The following is a 21,971-nucleotide window of genomic DNA, read 5'->3' on the forward strand; positions in this document are numbered from 1 at the left end:
TAAAGAGCTAAGACTAAGCTTTACTAGTTGGAAAAGGGAGATGTACATTTTTAGATAATCTTAAGATTTTTACTAAAACCGGAAAGGTGTATTTTAACATAAAACCGACGCGTTGCATACGGAATGATGTGTTTTTGGAGGTGGGGCTTGCATTGCTTATGTAAACGTTGTGTTCTTAATGGTTCTTGTGATTTCTCATTTTTTTGTAGGCATGTTGTACTTAGTGTATTGATGCATTTAAAAAGTAGCACGACTGTAACGCTTGGTATAAAGGTTATTACATCACCGGAAACTAATGAAAACTTTTGTTTGGCCAGCAATACTGTGACATATTTGTTCCTGCACCGTCAAATCCCAGGGAAAGTCTACAGTCGGCCGGTACCAAGACAGCACTGTAAACTAGGCAGCGAAAAGACAAGCTTGACCTGGAAACGACGTGGAAGGAATCTGTCAATAAAATAGTCAGAAGAACTCGATTTATTTAATTTTTATGCTTGCCGACAGGATGGGCTTTAAACGAAGATGTAGTCGTTTCCGCTTGCGACGTAAAACGTCCTTCTTTTATGTTCACGTTTAAAGAGATTACGTTTGAAATCTTAGTTTCAGTGTGTAGCCGATTGTGAGCGTCTCATCCATTGTAAACTGCCCTTAATAGCAGTGGTTGTTTGTTTTTTTTTACTGGACTTGAAAGGGGACTTTTTTTTAAGTTGTCTGCGAATTAGTTCTTTTATACGGAGAGATTCTCAGAGAATTTACAATCCGTCAGCTAACATTAAAGATTTCGGAAGCAGGCAAATCGAGAGCTGTGCTTCGGATGGATTTGCCTTGACGTTGCCCTGTCAGGTGCGGCTCAGATACGTGTCACCTTTTAATGACTGACCGGAGGTGTATCTCCGCCGAGGGCTTTAATCTCTGCAGACCTGTGCAGGCGGACGGCCGGTAGCCGCCGGTAGCGCCGAGGATGGGCTCGTTGTTCAGGAGCGAGGAGATGTGTCTGGCCCAGCTGTTTCTGCAGTCTGGGTCTGCGTACGACTGCATCAGCGAGCTGGGCGAGATGGGCTTGGTGGAGTTCAGGGATGTGAGTATAAATGACTGTTTTGCTAAAGACAGTCTTGTTCACTCAACGCTTATACCACTGCGGAATTTTTTTTTTATATCCGCCGAGTTTTATCTGAACTGTTTTGCCGTGACATGTTTGAGCAGCCCTACACACCGGATGACTCCATGCTAAATCACTAAACTACTACGTCTTTGTAGTCGGGGTACTGTGTTGAGGAGCTTAAAAAATACATTTTGTAGACTGACAGGTCCAGCGTGGCAAATTTCAAATGCTGGGTATGTGTTGTTTTGAACAGCCCAATTTTGATTTAAATGCGCTAAATTCAGAACTAGGCTGCTGTTCATACACTTAATTATGACTAAGACTGTTACATAGTTTCACAACCTCAGCGGATACAACAGATGACAGTTTATACATATTTGGCATTTCCGGATTGTTAGTCTATAGAAGTGCTTTTGTAATATCGGCTGAGACTGAATGCTGCTCTTCTTAGGCTACACCAGTGAGAAATGTGTGATAAAGCATGTGATTGTGTTAGTGCATTACAGATAAAAAGCAATGCTGTGTTGAGTGTCAGCTGAACACATCCTTAATTGAGGATGCTTTCCCGGTAATGAATAACTTTACTCGATTACACTGCATTGTTTGAAGAGAGTTTATCATTGTCAAACAATGTACCTAAAACGAAAATAGATCTGTGGTATTTTTAGTGGAAAATAGCATGATTCATTTTTCATATATTTGTACATATTAATAAACAAAAAGAGTAAACACAATTCTCCCTAAACTCTGTATTTGGTAGGAATTTATGTACTTCAAATTTTTATGATGAAAAAAACATTTAGACTTCTTTGCTACATTGCATTATATCCTATGAGCCTACACATTCTTCAGATTATGTATAAAGTCACCACTGAAAACCTGAAATTAAATTTAAGCTTTAGAAAAACAGCAGTAACAACAGGCAGTGAAGAAAAAATATGGGATAGCATTACAATCATTTAACTTTGCATGTCACTTTATAACTTGGTAGTTTTCTTGTAGCGAGTTTCCAGGTAAATTTATAAGCTCCGTTTAGATTTCCAGCATTCATCTCTGATACTATGTGTAATGTGCTTTGTCATTGATTTGGTTGAAAACAATGTACTCTTAGGAACACGCACATTAGATCACTCAGTATTATACCCAGCAACAAACACCTCTGTGTGGACAGGCAAGTCCAGTTTGAGCTTGAATCCACAGACAGAAACCAAACCAGGCAAAGAATACATACATAAAGTAGGTGTAAATACATAAAAAAAATCATATTTTCTTTCACTAAGATGTACAGTATGTAAGGACTGCATCATTACTGTTGATTCTTACTGTTGCGAACATGGTGTTTTTGTTGCTGATTTAGCATTGCTGTTCATTTTGAAGTTTGTCATGTTGCTTTCCGATGACGGGGAGGATAGTTTGTGGGTTTATGTAGTTAATTTAAATGAGGAGAAATCAGCATTTACCATGATAACTTTACTGTGAAGGAGTATTACTCCATTCAGAGAGTTACAACAGTAGCATCCACATATTCATTTAAACCCACAACCCTGCAGGCTAGAGACTAGACCTAACCACTGTTTTATGTTGGGGTCTTAAAGCCTTTAGCTCTACTCTTTCTGTGGATCATGTTTTGGTACATCTGCATATTCATGAACATCTGCTGTCTGGTACTTCTAGTCGTTTGAATAATTCCAGTCATATTTCCATTTTTGAACCTTCAGGTAGGGTGCTGGAAGTTCAGCTTGCTTTGCAAGCAATATAAAAAATATTAACGAGGAAATTATTTCTGTTTATACAGAGGTGTATAGAAGGTTTAGAAAAAGCCAATTTGAATGAGCATTGTTCTAAAATGCTCAGTGTTTTCTTCCTGTTTTTCTGTGTTTGAGATTGGTGAAGGAGAGCTGGCAGTAGGAGACAGAAGTGAGATGAAGTATAGGAATGTCAAGGCATTGCCAAGATCTGGAAAGTGCACCTGACTTTGAGTTAATAGTTATGCTAAGTAGTAAGCGTTTTCTGGAATGGTTTGGTGATGTGAGTTAATGCTAAATGTAGGTACATCATAGATCAGCTTTAATTTCCATTGATCAATTGTTTTGCTCCACTGAGTCTGAATGTAATTTATAGTTGCATATTATTATTCGTAGGACAAGAAAATTGATGATATTTTGCAGTTCTTTGGCAGTTTGAGAATTAATTTAAAGCAAACGGATACAGAAAAGTTAAAAAAGAGCAGAAATATTCCGAATCAACACATCTTTATACTGTCATTTTATTAGTTTTTTAAAAGATTAGAGATGACGCTGAAGCACAGCTTGGCCTCTTTTTGTTTTGTGTGCAAGCATGAGTAGATCTGCTGACGTCAGAACTTCTAGTAGGGAAACTTGTAATCAATGTCCACTAATTCCTGGAAAAATCACTCATTTTACATTTCAAGTATCATCTCTCTGCCTGTAGTCAAACATCAATAGAAACCAGAGGAGAAGTCCTTCGTTAGGTCTTTTGTGGACAGTGAAATTAAACTCCTGGTCGTGCCAAGAGTGTGATGCTAGTCATACATAGACTTGTTAATTGTAGAGAGGGATCAAATAAGATCAAAGTTGCTTTCATTGGCCAAGCATACTTTGTGTCGTGCGTGGATACCACACTGTCGACAGTCAACACACTGTTTGCACACCGAAGGCAATTGTGGGCGCAGTGGGCGGAGTGCTGGCACTGTGGCTAAGGATATGCGCCTGTGGCTGGAGGGTTGCCAGTTCAAACCTTGTGGCCGGCAGAGGAATCCTACTTGTCCCTGAGCAAGGCCACTTCTCCAGGGACGCCATATAAATGGCTGACCCTGCGCTCTGACCCCAAGCTTCTCTCCCTGTCTGTGTGTCTGCGAAAAGACAAATTCCTCATGCAAGAAATTGTATATGGCCAATAAACTGATCTTATCTTATTTTCCCTCTGTTCTTTTCATTACAGCTTAACCCCAACGTCAACTCCTTCCAGCGCAAGTTTGTCAGCGAGATAAAGAGGTGTGAGGAAATGGAGAGGATCCTCGGTAAGAGACGCTTTGGTTCAGTGGGCACACATTTCTCTTTTGTCGGATTAAGGATCTGCACTAGAATCCAGTATCATCAGCAGGTTACACTCCTTTTTTCCCAGATTTTTGTGCCGCTGCCTGTGGAAATTTCCCTCTATCCACTATAAGTTTCTGCCACCAAAATTGCAGACGCGTTGTTGATTTATCAGCTTCAATGTTTAAAAGGAAACATAACATTTGAGGTCAATGAGCCTCGGCTCCTATATCTGATTGCTGCGTTTCAAGAAATGTCGTTCATTCTGCCATCTGTGTTTCCCATGGCTTAGGAACTTGTGATCTTTGCCTTTGATAGAACGAGTTGTGCAATCTGTGAAGATAAAAGAGTGGCAGATGATATTTTTTGAATTAGTAAAAAAATAAAAAGCTTGGGAAAGGGAAACATGGACTCAAGATTTTTTTTATGCTGTGCAACAAATTGTTTGTCCAGCATCTTTTAGGAAGGCAGTGAAGTTTTTAAATGTGTTTCATTGCATTCCCAGAAAAGATATTGAAAAGTTCTCAGCACACACTTTCCAGATAATACTTTCCGTTATGTGCTGTACCTAGAACGTATTCCGGGGAAACTGCAGGTCTGTCTGAGACGGCAAAGCTCCCAAATGTCTTAAGTGGATGCTTGAAGTCAAGAATTAGAACTTGAAAAGTATGGCCAAATTAAAAAATTGAGTTTCTGGGTTCACTTATGGTACTACTTATGAAGTAATAAGATCAACATACTTTAGCCACTTTATTGCTTAGATTACGGTGTCTAGTCTATTGCTAATCAACTAAATCTGCATCCAGTTGTTCTGAAAGGTAGCTTTTGTAGAGGAGTAAGGCAGTGGACCCGTAGAAGTTGTTGTGCTTTTGCCTGTGTATTTCAGTCTCACTTCTCTCACAATATCATTTTATTAGCATATGAAAGGTACCTGATTCCTCCCAATAGGTCTGACCATTGCAAAAGGGCTTTTCGGTCTAACCTTGTCATTGCTTTGATGAACAGTGGCATTATTAAACACAAATTTGGATTCATTCTTAAAACAGTTTTTAGAATTAAAATTTCCTTTATGGCCAGAAGCACTAATCAATCCTGAAGATTACTGATGCAGACAGACTTTTCACTACCTTTGCCTTTTCTTTCCAATTGCTAGGCGTATTTGCAATCAGTAGATCACTGATTCTTCAGCCCCTCTCTCTTTGGAGCACTGTTTTAGTAGCAATGTCCTGAGGTGCTCCGAGTGCTGTGTGTTTAGGAAACCCTTGAGCTACTGTGCAGTAATGGCTATCAGTGCCAGTGAGTAATAGGAGTGTACAGAGCTGACATTTGTTGTCACATGTGCACATACCTTTTGCAGAATATGCTTAGCAAAATTTATTCTTTTTAGGGACAGAATTACATGATGTATTTGTGCTACTTGACAATACTCTAGGTGTCATAGACATGTTACTGTTGAGGCAGATTATCAGACCTCTTACTGTTGATTGACAGCATGTACAACATTAATTGATTGCATTAGTTCAGAGATAGGATAAAACCTAAAGCAATGACAATGCTGCTGCATCATAATCTTGTTTTTCTTATTGGTGTGGCTCTGTAGGGTATCTGCTGAGAGAAATAAAAAAAGCAGATATTCCCTTACCTGAAGGTGATGTCAATCCAGTGGCTCCTCTTCCCAAGCATGTCCTTGTCATAATGGTAAGTTTGTTTTTAATTGGCTACTCTGTTTTAATAGTATTTGTCTAGAGAAAATAACATCCTGCTTTATGGTTTACTCTTCTAACATAACATGCACTTGCAAATACGATTAAGATGATGATTTGCTCTGTCAGCAGCCAGGGCCTGATACATTGTAAATATACACTTTTAAAGCAGTGGGTTATGCTTGTAGCTGTTAAAACCACCATCTTGTCGTAAGGTCTGTGGTTTTCTGTAGCAGAGAGATTAGTGCTACAATATACACTATGGGGTTAAAATTGTATTTACCCTCTGTTTTCTTAAACAGCAATAAGCTCCTCCATGTATTGTGAAATTAAACAGTTATAGCATTAGCAAGCATAACGGATCAGTGGATACTTAACGCATTGCTGAAATGTACAGAAGAACAATGAATTCATGAAGCATTTTTTTTTTTCATTTTTACCAGGAACAGTTGCAGAAGCTAGAAGCTGAGTTAAGTGAAGTAACCAAAAACAAAGAGAAACTGAAAAAGAATCTCTTGGAGTTGATGGAGTACACTCACATGCTGAGGATTACCAGGAATTTTGTCCAGAGAAACACAGAGGTGAATTGTTGGTGGAGTCTGTGCTAATCTGCTAAATGTCGACTGCTTTACCAGTCATCTCGATGCAGGATGTGGCAGCATGTCTGTCTGTGTTTTGGCAATTGCACTGAGAACTCAGTGGTTTTATTTTTTCACATTTACGAGCTACTTGTCTTTCTCCTTTGTGCCATGTGGCTGACGTGGATAATGTGGTCGTTTCAAGATGTTTAAGGAATAACCTCTGACTTTAGAAACAAACCCCACATGACTACTTTTAAAGGTTAGCAAGAGAAAGTCCAAATAATTTGTGTGACAGTGTGTCTCAGCAGTTTCAGTTTGTTTATACAGCCCCTTTGATCAAACCTAAAAGCCTTAAATTGCTTTATAATAATGCACTATACAAGCCAGTCAGAGATCACACAAGTCTTATTTTGTTTGATTTCTGTATTTACCAGAATATTGGACCAGATTATCCAGAAAGGCAATACTAAAATGTCTGCAACCTGCTGAAGTGCCTGAATTAATAACAAGGACGGCCCTTACTATACAGATAACAGTTAATTGAGGACATGTTTTAACTCAAAAGAGCTGAATATACAGCAGGCTTTGCTTTGCATTCCTCTTTTGATTAAATCTGCCCTTATTTAACTGGGTTACATTTTCAAGGGTTATTATAGTGCGGATGGTTTTATTGCGGTTCGTCTGCTTTAAAACACACTTCTTGTACTTGATCATTTGCAGCATTAAGTATTGTATTGAGTGATTAGGATGACGCGGTGGCGCAGTGGTTAGCCTTGAAGTCTCACCGCTCTGGGGCCCGATTTCAGACCCTGGTCCCATATCTGCTGCACTATCTGAGTGGAGTTTGTATGTTCTCCCTGTGTTCATGTGGGTTTCCTCTTACAGTCCAAAGACGTACTGTACAGGTAAGTTAATTGGCTTCAGGGGAAAGGGGCCCTGGTGTGAGCGTGTGTCTGCCCTGTGATGGACTGATGTCCCATCCAGGGTGTACCCTGCTTTACACCCATTGCTTGCTGGGATAGACTCTGGCTCCCCTGCGATCCTGAATTGGGTAGAAAATGGATGGCTGGATATGTTAGAATGTTTTTTTTTTTCCACTTCGGAATTGTATTAAAGAACTCATTAACTGCTCCACCAAATGTTGAAATGCAGCCCTTAACAAAAGGTCATTTTGCTATTTTTGCTATTTGCAATTCTTATTTCACTGTTCGGCAACATCTTTATTAGAAATAAAGTAATTCAGATCTGTTTGTGACATTTGTAACGTTACATTTTTTCTGGGTGAATGCACAGGCTTACTTGGCACAGAAAACCTAAGGAGCAAAGTGATACTGAAGTGGTCTTGGTGTGTGTTGTTTTCAGCAGGAACCCCTGCAGCCCCAGTATGAAGAGTTTCCTTTCATAGAAAAGGAGTCTGTGATGGACTACAATAACATGCAGCGTCTGGGAGCCAAACTCGGGTGTGTAACAACCTGGGAGAGGAGAACATCCACATAGCACACATGAGCTATTGGGAAACCTTAACATTAAGTAGCATTGAAGAGGGATTATAAATCTTGTTTAAGATGGGGGGACTTTCATTTAAGCATGTGTGTGCTGTGTTCTTCAACCAAATATAGAGCAAAACACAAAATATTTTTTAAATTACAGGCAACAAATCTATTCTGTAGGTATCCTGTTAGATATTTATTTTGTAGATATATGTTAGTTCACATATAGAAGTGACAGTTAAAGTTACTCACTTTATGTGTATTAATAAAATAATGTTGTGCAAGTGCAAAATCCCTTTAAAACCTTCAATTTCAAACTGGTTTTCTTAGAGCAGATAGATTAATAAAGTACAAAGTAACAATAAAAACAGGAAAAAATAATGGTTTTGGCTTAGAAGTGCATAAACAATCACATATTGTACACTTTCTTTGCATGGAAAAAGGATTTCAGAAACCTACTTTTAATAAAAGTGATCAGATGTTGTACATGCAAATAATTTTAAGATGATTAAAATTTTATTTGGGTCGATAATACAGATATCTTTATCTGTACACCTGAAAGTCAAAGATAGGCAGTGGGAGACTTGGATTGGAAATACTACGAGAGTGGCAAAAGTAGCAGACTGAACATACTCTAGAGAGACCCTCCATGGGTTTTTATAGCAGGTTTAGATACTGATGCTCTTTATTACCATGTGATTTGTATCATAATTGCAAAGCCTTGTTAGCATTCATGTGCTGTTCTGCCCTATTCCTGCAATAGATTTGCACTTATCTGAAGTGGACAGAGCAGGAATGTAACTATAGGATGTTTGTGGCAAAGAACACCCTTTTTTCACTTTTACTTTTCACTTATATCAGGCACTGAACGTGTGTTTTCTCACTGTGCCGTGTTAGTTTGACCAGATCAAGGTCATGCAAATCATTTCTGGTGCTCAGAAGTGCAAAAGATTTTAATAGTAATTAATTAACTCTGGTTTTAGGGTTCTTACCATTTTCTCTTGTTTGCTTGAATTTAGGTTCATATCAGGCCTCATACAACGAGTGAAAATCGAAGCCTTTGAAAGAATGCTCTGGAGGGTGTGTAAAGGATACACTATTCTTAGTTATGCAGAGATTAATGAAAGTGTTGAAGACCCTGATACTGTGAGTATGCACTTTTTTGGTATTTTTGCATTTATTGATTTATTAATGATCTTTTATTGTAAGCTACTTTTTATTCTCATTCTGTGGGATCAGATGTGGAGACTAGCTAGTTTAATGGGTCATATATAGGAAATATTCAGTCCAGAAACTTTGTGCACACAATGTTTTGCGAGAGATATTGGAGTTCAAATAAAATTCCAAACCGATGCTGTGACAAAGAGGGTGTTTTTTTATATGGAATAAAATCATCAGTATTAGTCGCTAGAATTAAAATAAAGCCCAGTCTAATACAGTTTTTGAGCTAATTAAAGTTTACATGACACATGTGTAAGATAAAATTCTGTTTTCTTTTTTCCAGGGTGAAATCACAAAAAGTGTAGTGTTCCTAATTTCTTACTGGGGTGAGCAGATTGGCCAGAAGGTTAAGAAGATATGTGACTGGTAAAGATATGTTTTTGTGGTTTAAATGTTTTCTTTTCATTTGTGCAACTTAAGCTTTAAGGAGAATGAAGAAGAAGAAAAAAAAAGCTGTATCTGCTTTAAATTTGTTTTTTTTCTCCTTTATTTTCCAGTTACCACTGTCACCTCTACCCTTACCCTGGCAGTAATGAAGAAAGAAATGAAGTTGTTGAGGGACTGCGAACTCGAATTCAAGACCTGCACACTGTAGGTGTTACTTTGCCAAAACATGTACTTGAAGGCCCCCTCATCATGGTTTAGGCTGAGGTTAAGTGACACGTCCAGTGATTCTAGTAACACAGGAATTTGAAATTGAAGGTATCTGCCATGGTGCTGTAATAAAAGGTTAAAAAGTAACCTATGAATTGGTTTTCCATCTGAAAAAAGGATTAAGCAGTGGAAACTTGCAGATTTTTAATTACAGCGTTCACACGGGCAGTGCTGGGCACAGGCAGTGTTCCAGACTGCAGTTGTTTTAATCATATACGGCTTTCTTTGCACTCAGCAGCATGACCCTGGAAAAATAATTTGAGGGATTTAAAGAAGAATGTCATCAGAAGAGAATGATTGAGGCTCTTGGGAGTATGGGGTCTGGGATCCCTCTCAGGTGCTTAATCACACTGGCCATGAGGCCTCAGGCTGATCATCTGACTTCCTTGTGCTTCAGTGAGGGAAACTATACCCTCCAGCCACAGGCACAGTCTCTGAATTATCAGAGCAAAAAAAATTAAAGATACACTTAACACATGTTTTAGCACATGATTCACATGCAGCGTGAACTGTGAATCCCCAACCCCTAAATGAATCAAAGTGTCAGCTGTAATGCTGTTTTTACCGTGAATCTATGTTTGTGATGCACTATCTGTGGCACAGAAATTAACACCAGTTTTATGAAATATCAACAAATGAGAGCTGCTGTGTTCATTAAAGATATGAAACAATGTGAAGTTTGGTAAAAATAACTGATACATTTAAATTTATGAAAATGACCAAAGTAATATATATTTTTGTTAAATAAATGCTGTGAGAAGTAATGCAAATCTTAAAAGTAACAAGCTCTGCTAAGTGCGCTGTTGTTTAAAAAAAAAAGCACTTTGTAAATCTCCAGTACATTGCTTTTTACTACAAGCAGCAATGTGTACAGGTTGCGCTTAAGGTGCAGTTTTCTTAATAAATTCTGTCCTTTATTTGTCCTTCTAAAAGGTTCTGCACAGAACAGAAGATTACCTGAAGCAGGTGTTAAGTAAAGCTTCGGAATCTGTCTACACGTGGGTGATCCAGGTCAAAAAGATGAAGGCCATCTATCACATCCTGAATCTGTGCAGTTTTGACGTGACCAACAAGTGTTTGATTGCGGAGGTGTGGTGCCCAGTGGATGACCTGTCCACTCTGAGGAGAGCGCTGGAGGAGGGATCTGTAAGTGCACTTCTGTGTTGTATCGAGAGTTTGAGAAATGTGCAGTTTTTATTGTCATTTTTATTTCTCTAGAAAACGGGTCAGCCAGAAAACCTCATTGACCTTTGGATGAGCTAATTGACATTTCTGGTTTTAATTACATCAATAATTCAATTGGATGCCTTGGTTCCTGTGCTTTTAAGTGCAGATAGCTGGGCTGTGCATAATTGAATGCTACAGATTTGTATCGGTTCCCTCAAATGTTTTAAGGACGTGTCGTAAGGGCATATATTTAGAATTTAAAGTGGGCTTCTGTGGCTGCCTGCCATGCTGAAACACACCATTCATGTTTTAATGGAAAGGGAACCATTAGAAAAAAAAGGAGTTTATATCACACTAATGATTACTGAAGGAAGCCTGGTTCCACAAAATATATGTACTTTTGCATTTTATTTTTTTGCATCAGGTAAGGCATGGATGGACGTACTGTATATCATGCAGAATATATCATGTCCATCCACATCTGGACAATATTCACAACACACCCAGAAAAATATTCATCTTAAATATGTTTATGGTTCTATGGAAACTGTTCTGCTGAATGAAGAATATTATTCTTTTCTGGTGCATCATGGCTTTGTGACTCTTACCTCTACTCTACCTCTACTTTGAAGAATGTCTCCTAAAAAGACAGGCCATGAACCATTTCTTTAAAAAATAAATTAAGTGTTGTTAATAGTTCTTAAAAATATCAAATGTCCTTGTTACTGTTTGCATTGTTTATGTGTTTAATTTTATGATGCTAAATGAAAGTCTGCCTTTTGTTATTGTTGATCGAGATTGAGTTTAATACTCATCAGTTGTGTTTTTTATGTCTCTGTATTTTTTATGGAATTCTATAAATAATGAATCACATCATGGATCTCTTTGACCTCTCAGGCGTCAGGTTTGAACAGATTGCATCATTTATAAATACTTTTTTTCATTTACAGAAGCCAGACAATGTATATGTTTTGTGCTCTTTTTAATGTTTGCAAAAATATTCATGTTATTTTTCTGAAATATTGTTACTACACATACTGTAGTAACTGATTTCTAACTCAAAGTTTTGCTGTTCTTTTTAGAGGAAAAATGGAGCCACTGTTCCATCTTTTGTGAACAGAATACCAAGCACAGAGACACCGCCAACACTCATCAGAACTAACAAATTCACCTCAGGATTTCAGAACATCGTGGAGGCCTATGGAGTTGGCAACTACAGAGAAGTCAATCCAGGTAAAGTGCAAAACATTAGCTATTGCAAAAGAAACAGCTCCTGTTTTAAGGAGGGAATATTTTGTGTTTCATGCGATCCCTTAAATGAAGAAATGCCTGGGACTTTAATTAGATTATAGGATTGTGCCAAGACACTTACCGCACATCCGCTATCAATGGGCAGGAGAACAGAGTAATGAAGCCAATTCATAGATAGGGGTTATTTCAAGAGGGGGAAATGTGACCAGGACACTGGGGTAACATCCCTACTCTTTTTGAGAAACACCCTGGGATTTTTAATGAACGAACACAGAGAGAGGATCTTGGTTTTACATCTAATCCAAAGGACAGCACCTTTGTTATAGTATAGTGTCCCATTCATTATACTCAGACATTAGGACCCACACAGACCGTAGGGTGAGCACTTCCTACGGGTCCCACTAACACCTCTTCCAGCAGCAGCCTTAGCTTTCCCAGGAGGTCTCACATCCAGGTACTGACCAGACTTATACCTGCTGAGCCTCAGTGGGCTGCCAGTTGTGAGCTGCAGGGTGATATAGTTACTGGGTAGACTTGATATGACAGGGTTACATGGGTCAGGAGGACTAGATAATTTCATTGTGGGACAGTTTTGGTCTTGGTATCAGTCTAGTACGTTTCTGTTACAGTGGATGCTGCAGAGTGAGTGGTTTTTTAAACCACATTGGTTGTCATGTTGTTTTTTGATATCTTTGTCTATATATCAGTCAACATACTCTTGGGGTTGAATTGAGAGTGAACGTGATATTAACTGTTAGCTCTGGCTGATCCATTATCTGGTCTGTATATGTCTTGCAGCGCCTTACACCATTATCACATTCCCCTTCCTCTTCGCTGTGATGTTTGGAGACCTGGGCCATGGGATAGTCATGGCTCTCTTTTCACTGTGGATGGTAGTATTTGAAAACAACCCCAAACTGAGGAGAACAAGAAACGAGGTGAGAGTAATTTTGATGCCCTACCCTTGATAAATGAAGGATATTGCAGTATTTGTGTGTATTTAATGGGATTTTGGGCCTTTTGTCCTCATTGTGTTTTTAGAGTTAGTTCTTCATTTTTGCACATTTTTATTTTACTATGTCTTCGGAATGTATACCACTTCTTAATTTAGGACACACATATTCTCTCTTTCACTTGCCTGGGCACAGCCAGGAAGAGACAACTAGCAGAGTGTTCAAGACAGCAGACGCTCTGCGTACGCAGTGGTACTCCGAGATGAATGTTGTCTCTTGGCCAGCTGTGTTCTTCCAACCACAGTTCATCTCCCTGTTCAATCTGTAAAGACGCTTTATTGCCGTAGTCTGTTCTTCATATTTATATTGTGTAAAATCTAAAACAACATCCTAAAGTAATAAAAAGTGAGACGTTCCGTGAAAAAAAAATCTTTCAGTGCCAATAATTTGAATTGACAAGACTCTTAAGATAAAAGGCATTCAAAAGGCTTAGTAAGAGTGAAAGGACTGAGGATTGTTGCTAGGTCCAGACACGCCTACAGCCTCAAGCCTCGTGCACATTCCACTCTGATCACCACCCACCACTAACAAGTCCGCTGTTCACATTGTGCTCAAAATTCCTAAAGGTTAAAAAACGTTTTCGATTAGAATTTACAGTTTAGAAATGTTCATACAGATGTAGTACATCTTTCTTGAATAAATATGTGCAATTGTTTTTATCTGGGGCTTAAAACCCTCTGTCTGAAAGCAGACCCGAATCCTGTTTACATCTATCATTATGTTACATATAGCGTTTTCCAGGAGCACATCTGCTGCATATGTCAAGAACTTCCTGTATTTTTTAAATATAATGAGTTTACTGAAGCGGTCTTAACGTAGAAGTGCTTTAGTGCTTTTATGACAGTTTTTAATGACTGTTAGGGTAACATGGTATTTTGTCATTATTTCCAACAGATATGGAACACGTTCTTTGAAGGCCGATACATTATCTTGATGATGGGTCTCTTCTCGCTATACACGGGGCTCATCTACAATGACTGTTTCTCCAAGTCTCTAAATATATTCGGGTCTGGGTGGAGTGTGCGGGCGATGTTCGAGGGAAAACATTGGAAGTAAGTGATGTAAAGAGTAACATTACAGAAATTCTCAGAAACTTTCTAGCCCTTGATCTGGGAAGACTTTGAGCAAGAAATCTGTGAAGACTACAAGTTGAAAGTGACAATGCAGTCATCTCCTTGTGAAATTGATCTGAAAAGTATTTTTTCTATGTGACTATGCTTGTGTTTTTTTAAAGTGACACAGATGTCCACTCAAATGCTTTTCTAACCCTCGATCCCAACGTCACTGGTGTCTTCAGTGGACCTTACCCATTTGGAATAGATCCGGTGAGTGCATGGAACTACAACTGTAATTTATATTTTTTGGTGTAATGCAATGTTATACTTCAGTAACGTAAAGCGCATTTTTGTATTAATAGAAGAATTCTACTTTTAAGCATCGAAATATATTATACTGTCCAATAATTAGCTTCAAAATAAGCAGTTATGGATGAACAAAAGATTAAATAAGGTTGCAGTTCCATCAGTGTCAGTAAACACTGATGTGTTTTAAGTGCTTAAATGCTGTTTGGTGTGTGTCAAAACTTAGTATGTGATTTATCACACGCACACAGATGTGACCAAAAGGTTATTTTTAAGTAAATAAATCACCTCAGGTTAGTGACAACATTTTATTTCTAAAATAATTAATTCAAAAGCATTTTTCAGTTCCATGTATTCTTAGTGTCTCTTTTTTTTCATGCAAAACATTTTGAAGAACTTTAAAAACATTTAGTGAATAGCAGCAAATTTACTGGGTAATTTAATTACAACTGGATTAATGGTTCAATGGTTATTTTGTTTCCTTTCATGTGATACCAGATTTGGAACTTGGCGAATAATCGTCTCAGCTTTTTGAACTCCTACAAGATGAAGATGTCTGTCATTTTGGGTATTATTCACATGAGTTTTGGAGTCATTCTGAGCGTCTTCAATCACCTGTGAGTTCACTTAATTTAATAAGTTCTCTTTGTTTCTTCTACATTGAGCTCTACAAGCCTGGAACCCAGACACTAGAATAACTGGAGGGGAAATGTCATAGTTACTCCTGATAACATGGCTTTCTGATTTTGAACGTTTAGATTTGTACGACTTGCAAAAGACGGCAGTAAAGCATTTTTTAATCTGAAGGCAGTGCCTTTGGTTTGATCACTAACCTGCTCAATAGGATTCATCCTGCAACCTGAATAGAGGATTTTAACAGCAGAACCACTCTAGAAAAGCTTGATGTAGATCTCTCTAGCAGTAAAACTGATCCTAGACAGCAGCATAATGATATCAACAGGAGCATAGTCCAAATACGAAGCAATTGAAAATAACCTTCACTGCAAAAATGTTATGCATTGGATGAAAAGGAAGATGAACTATTTTTCCTTTAATCTTGTGTGTGCGTGCAATTCCAAGGTTATTATGGAAGAGTACACCATTGAAAATAAAAATAAAACTGTTTATTTGCTAGGCTGCTCCATCCTTAATTATATCATATCAAAGAAAGAGCATCTCATCTCTGGAGTTTGTTTTATGTAGATAGCTTGTGAGTCATGCTTTGTACCAGTAATTATATATATTTTTTTCTTTTATCTGTGAATTAGGCACTTCAGAAAGAAGTTCAACATCTTCTTGGTGTTCTTCCCAGAGCTGCTGTTTCTGCTCTGTCTCTTCGGCTATCTGGTGTTCATGGTCGTTTATAAGTGGTTAGCGTTCTCGGCCATGGACTCCAGACTGGCTCCCAGCATCCTCATCCACTTCATCAACATGTTCCTCTTCCAGGGGAACAGCGGGGTACAGCCCCTGTATCCTGGCCAGGTCAGTGAGACCCTGGCACTAATCTGAAGAAAATGAAAGAAACTCGGTCAGACTGTTCATGAAATTGCACCCGGGGTTTTACCATTAACAGTCAGTAACAGGTGTATTTACAAATAATAATAATAATAAAAATGACAACGAAACATGGAAGTAGGTTTTAAACCTTTAAAGTGGGAGTATCTATTTAACTCGTCTGCCATAGTTAATCTAAAATACTATATTATGACAATCCGTACATTAATAGACTGAGGTCGAGTCTGTGTGCATTTAACTAACATTTGTTGCTGTGTGGCTGACAGTCAAGTTGTAGCATGTGAGTAGTCCACCGATGACTTTTTGACTTGTGCAGTGGAAGTGATTTGGAGTAGGGACTTGTTGTGGGTCTGGGATGGCCTTTTGCTGACCCTGCCTTTCTCTCTCTGACCCCGTGGTGTGCTGGGCTCCTGACAGACGGGAATGCAGGTGTTCCTAGTGGTGCTGGCGGTCCTCTCTGTGCCGGTGCTGCTGCTGGGGAAGCCACTTTACCTCTACTGGCTTCACCATGGTGGAAAGCCTCTTGGCATGTACAGGGTAAGGAGTAACACTCATCCCGCAGTATCTCTGATAATGATGAGCTGAGGGGTCTCCTCTTCTTTGTAACCTTTCGTATCTTATAATAATAATAATAATAATAATAATAATTGCTTACACTTATATAGCGCTTTTTCTGGACACTCCACTCAAAGTGCTTTACAGGTAATGGGGATCCCCTCCACCACCACCAGTGTGCAGCCTCACCTGGATGATGCAACGGCAGCCATAGTGCCCCAGAAAGCTCATTGAAGCTGGTTCAGAGATGGGGATTATTAGGAGGCCATGTTTGGTAAGGGCCAATGGGACATTTGGCCAGGACACCGGGGTTACACCCCTACTCTTTTCGAGAAACACCCTGGGATTTTTAATGACCACAGAGAGTCAGGACCTTGGTTTTACTTCTCATCCGAAGGACAGCGCCTGTTTACAGTATAGTGTCCCTGTCACTATACTGGGGCATTAGGACCCACATGGACCGCAGGGTGAGCACCCCCTGCTGGCCCCACTAGCACCTCTTCCAGCAGCAACCTTCGTTTTTTCCTGAGAGGTCTCCCATCCAGGTACTGACTAGGCTCACCTGCTCACCTGCTTAGCTTCAGTGGGTTGCCAGTTGTGAGTCTCGGAGTGATATGGCTGTAACTTCTGATTTCCTGCAGTGTATCAGGAAGCAAAAACCTGTAATGTTTTTAAGCCTTTTTTTTTTTCAATTCTGAATCTACTCCACCACAAAGCAAGAGTTCACACATGTCATTCGAGACGTAGCAAGCTTTTAGCTGCTGAAGTGATGCTCACCTATCCTGGGATGGGGATGGTCTTCTTTTTTAAAAATGAAAAAAACGTGCAAGTACCATGGCACTTTAGTAGATCTCTTCTTGGAAAGTTCACATTTTGAGTATATTTTACAAAATTGTTTTTCTTTTTTCACTGATTCTTTTTGCAGTTTGTCCCAAGCGTACGTTTCTGGCATTAGGTTTTAGTTTAGTAACCAAGTTTTCTCTGCTTTAGAATGTAATTTCAGTTTTTCAGATATAAATACAATTTTTCAAATACAAGGTGTAGAGACTTTGGGGGGGGGAAAGGGGATTTCAGCTGGTGATACAAGGTGGCAACTTGTTTTGAACCACGAAAGCGCTTGCATAACTTATGTTTTCAAGTAGGTACCTGCGTCAGCATGCTTAGGTAGCAAAGGAACAGGAAAAGGTTAAATCCATGCAGAAAAGAGAAGAAAAGAAACACAACATTTCAGCTGAAACGTTGTGTTTCTTTTCTTCCCTTTTCAGCACGGAATAAACCTTTCCCAGTTCCTTTGTAACTTCTTTGTTGTTTTCTTGGTGCGTTGCTCGCGGTGTGTGGCGCTCAGTGTGTCCCCTGTGGTTCCAGAAGGGCTACGAGCTGGTGCGCCGAGGGAGCGAGGAGGAGCTGTCTCTGCTCAGGGCGCTCGACCTGGAGGAGGGGGGAAGCCACACCGAGCACTCGGCCAGCAGAGAGAGCCCGCCGGAGGAGGTGAGACCGGCCGCAGGGTAGTCGGAGGGCAGGGAAGGACGGCTGCTGTGAGCCTCCGCATCTGCAGGGCATGGGCAGACGCCGTGAGAGTGTCTTATTCCACCACAGGAACGTGCGTCTGGACCTCAGTCATACACAATTGGAGTCTGAGTTGAAAACATGAAACAGGGAAACGGGATAAGATGTATATCTCTACTGTAGGCAATTTAAAGATGGTAAGAGTAGAAGACACCTATACTGCTAGGTACAGGCAATATTACTCAATTTTATTTTGCATAAAAAACTTATTGTATCGTTTCAGTGCGTTTTGTTTATGACCAGATTTGTTAAACATTTTTAGCTGTTGCTGTACCTAGAAGATTGGAATAGAATGCACTGTACATTGAAGTTTACTGTAGAATTACGGTATTATCAGCTATCCAGAGAAATCATGTTAAAATTTAATCTGTCACAAAAATACAGATTGTCCTTATTAGAGTATGGCATCTGCAATCAGTTTTACAAATTTATGTTATTGGAGGAAGCAGCTAACGGTTTGAAATTCTGTGTTGTAACTCTTTGAACTATTAGTAATGCACTGCTGTTTTGTAGTTTAACTTTGCAGATGTTTTCCTGCATCAGTCAATCCACACCATTGAATACTGTCTGGGATGCATCTCAAACACAGCTTCCTACCTGCGTCTCTGGGCCCTTAGCCTTGCACATGCTCGTAAGTATAGGAAGGAATCCTCTGCAATTAGCATGTTAAACTTTTGCATTTAGATTTCTGTGGTTAAATATTTGACTATCTGAGGAGCCAAACTCCAAAGCCCAGAACATTTCCCTGTCGTACACCTGTGTCGTGCTTGACTTCCTTATACATTTATCAACATTACAAATTACCTTGTGACATAGTCATTTTCAGTCATATTACAGACATAAAGCCGATAAATTCTAAATTTTATATTCGAAAGAGCATAACATGAATTTTACAGAGCCTCCTTTAGAAACCTCTGTGAATTGTAAATGAGCAATATGGGCACGGTACGTCTCTGATGTTCCTGCTCCTACCCGATGTGTCCTGTTAGAGCTGTCGGAAGTCCTCTGGACAATGGTGATGAGAGTGGGGCTCCGTGTAAACACCACGGTGGGGATCGTGTTCCTGGTGCCCGTGTTCGGCCTGTTCGCCGTACTCACCGTCTCCATCCTGCTCGTCATGGAGGGTCTCTCGGCGTTCCTGCACGCACTGCGGCTGCACTGGTCTGTGTTTCCATGAAAGTTACCATTCAGATTGTGCAGTTTCTAAACTTAGTTCAAGGCTAAGTTTCTATAACGACTAAGCCTCCCACAAAACCTGTTGTCCCACTCACCCCTTCTTTTCATTTTCTGTTCTCGGTGCATGACTGTGTTTTCTAAATGGTGTTTAGAACTATGAAGCCCTGTTCTGGTTTAGGATGTTTAAAATGTGCTTCAGAAGCGAAGTACAGTTGATTGTTTTTTTTGAGGGTTTAAAATTAAGTGTATTCATTTTATGACATGAACAGCTTATATATTTGTAAAATAATTATTTTTTACAAAGCTTACGATTTCTTGATTGAATGCAATCCCTTTGCCCAAGGTGAGGAGCTATAGACAGTATTGTAGTGTACGTGACATCATGCCGCCTAGTCTCACTGGAATTGTGCTTCTTTTTTCTGACAGGGTGGAGTTCCAGAACAAGTTCTACACTGGCTCAGGCGTCAAGTTCATCCCTTTCTCCTTCTCACTCATCTCCTCCAGTTTTGAACACGAGGGCTTGCTATGAAAGCCTCAGAGCAAAGAGCTTGCAACGGGGATTGCTTCACATTGAACCTCATAGCTGTACAGTTTGGTTTTCTTTTTTTTGTACTAAAACGGATTGTTGCACTGACTGCCTTACGGAATGCAACCAAATACCAACATATCATGTTTTATTGTAAAACTCCGATTTTAAAACCTTAGATGCTGTGCAGTCTTTCAACATGAGATTTCATTTTCCTCCACTGTTCATTGTGAATATTTCATCAATACTAAACTAAACTGTGGTGGTGAGTGTGTGGGAGGATGGAGAGTATTTGCATAAAGTTGTTTGATCCAGGAGCCATCAGAGATGGAGCTACTTACAGAATGCTCTTTTTAAAACTAGAAAATTAATATATTTTTTGACTCATGAAGGCCAGAAATATACTTTCTATACATTCTAGGAATATATGTGTAATGTGACCTTTGTGTTTCTTACATTTAAGCTCTGCTTTCTGGCATTGACCTTGTGGCTGACAATAGCATAAGGAAGAGCTCTATGTTATAATTGAATGTACATAATGTAATGCTTTAGATATTGAATGTATATGTTGAAAGCTATAAGTTGAAATAGCTACTGTTTGTTGCTCAAGCCACTTTTCAGAAACTTTTGCAGCACTTTGCAGTCTGATGAGAACTGCAAACAAAAAGATTTAGAAACATTTCATACTCTACTAACAGTCTGGAAGCCTTAGAGAGAAGCCTAAAGGGTTCTTCTGATCTGTATGCTTTTATAAACTAGCAGAATTGCTGAGGTCTTGGCAAGAGCAACATTTTTATTAGTGCCACTTATTTATCTCGTTAAGTCAGAGCTATAATTACTACCCTTAAAAAATATGACTACAGTCAGGACCTGGTGTACAACTTAATGTGATGAAATGTCAATCCCTTAAGAATGAACCATTTTCAAGTGAAATGAAGAACTTTTTTTGCATTAATATCTTTTAGTTGTACACGGCTGTTGACAACTAAAGGTTGATTTTAAAGTGTAAGACGTAAACTGCTAATGTGTTCCGATCTAACCTAGTTCCAAGGAAATCTACCTTACAACATTGTAACATCTGACACAGGGAAAACCATATGTGGACAGATTTTAAACAATTCAACCCGTGTAAGGTGGAACAAAACCATTGCTAGGTTGGTCAAGACCATCTAAAATGGATAAACAAAGACAGCCTTCACTTGAAACAAAATATGGATATCGGGATCAGAGGATTTACTGTAAGTAAATGGACACTATTTCTGGATCTAGAGGAGGAGAAACTGTGTGCAACTGAAACTGCAGAGCAGATGATGGAAGCTCAGTCACTTGGGAATTCAAAGATTAACACTGATTAAAACTACTTGAGAATATGCACCTAAAGCACTTCTCCTCATCTATAGTCTCACTTATGTTCTTATTTTGCCAAGATGGCATCAGCACTCTCACTTTTTCTGATGCTGTGCTACTTTTACCCCTTACCATTTTTTTTTACTTGTCTTTGCTTCCCCGAGGTGAATGTTGCAAATGCTGAAATTAAAAAGTAGCCACGATGTACCTAGCTAGAATCTAGATGTTGTAGATTTGGTATAAGTGCCTCCAAGAAGAACAAAAATGTTTTTTATTCTAACATTCACGCCCAGTTTGAGAGTTTGTAAGTTTCATATACAGTGTTGTATTGTTTTCCAAAATGCATTACTTGAATCCATTGATTTCCAATCTGCCCACATTTTAAATTTCCAATTTCAAATAAGCTAATAAAGTCTTAATTTCATTTATAAATGCATATGTGTCCCTGTTTTCAGTCTTATTGCTGTTAAAGATGTTATATATTAGGATTATCTTGGGGAAAAAAACAGACATGGATACTTCTTTTGGTTAATTAAAGAAGTTTAGGGGGCTGTATCAGCATGCGTAGGCTGCAAAGGAACCTAAGTTTATTTTGTGCTGAAAGGAAAAGAAAACTATTTGACTGTGGAGCATTTTTCAGATGTGTCACAGTGTGTGTTCCATTGGCTAATTTAGGTTTAGTCTAAT

At 39.0% G+C, this 21,971-nt stretch overlaps 1 protein-coding gene across 3 annotated transcripts; it reads left to right on the plus strand.

Moving 5' to 3' along the window:
- Nucleotides 1-352: 352 nt before the first annotated feature.
- Nucleotides 353-21,716, plus strand: LOC148641659 (V-type proton ATPase 116 kDa subunit a 2-like). 3 transcript variants are annotated; one of them, XM_088617940.1, is made up of 20 exons: nucleotides 353-1,078; nucleotides 4,064-4,142; nucleotides 5,759-5,856; nucleotides 6,305-6,442; nucleotides 7,808-7,902; nucleotides 8,952-9,078; nucleotides 9,437-9,519; nucleotides 9,651-9,744; nucleotides 10,741-10,953; nucleotides 12,057-12,207; nucleotides 13,024-13,163; nucleotides 14,133-14,290; nucleotides 14,473-14,563; nucleotides 15,098-15,216; nucleotides 15,868-16,081; nucleotides 16,532-16,651; nucleotides 18,035-18,157; nucleotides 18,749-18,866; nucleotides 19,225-19,396; nucleotides 19,838-21,716. In XM_088617940.1, exons 1-20 carry the CDS (start codon nucleotides 962-964, stop codon nucleotides 19,938-19,940), a joined length of 2,553 nt encoding a protein of 850 aa, XP_088474066.1. In that variant the 5' UTR covers nucleotides 353-961; the 3' UTR covers nucleotides 19,941-21,716. The 3 variants fall into 3 exon arrangements, with proteins under 3 accessions (XP_088474066.1, XP_088474063.1, XP_088474065.1); XM_088617937.1 differs by having other exon boundaries at nucleotides 356-1,078; nucleotides 7,805-7,902; XM_088617939.1 differs by having other exon boundaries at nucleotides 356-1,078; nucleotides 7,805-7,902; nucleotides 18,038-18,157.
- Nucleotides 21,717-21,971: the final 255 nt, after the last annotated feature.

This window comes from Lepisosteus platostomus, chromosome 24 (genome assembly GCF_059453375.1).
Source record: "Lepisosteus platostomus isolate fLepPlt1 chromosome 24, fLepPlt1.hap1, whole genome shotgun sequence".
In the NCBI taxonomy this organism is placed as follows: domain Eukaryota; kingdom Metazoa; phylum Chordata; class Actinopteri; order Semionotiformes; family Lepisosteidae; genus Lepisosteus; species Lepisosteus platostomus.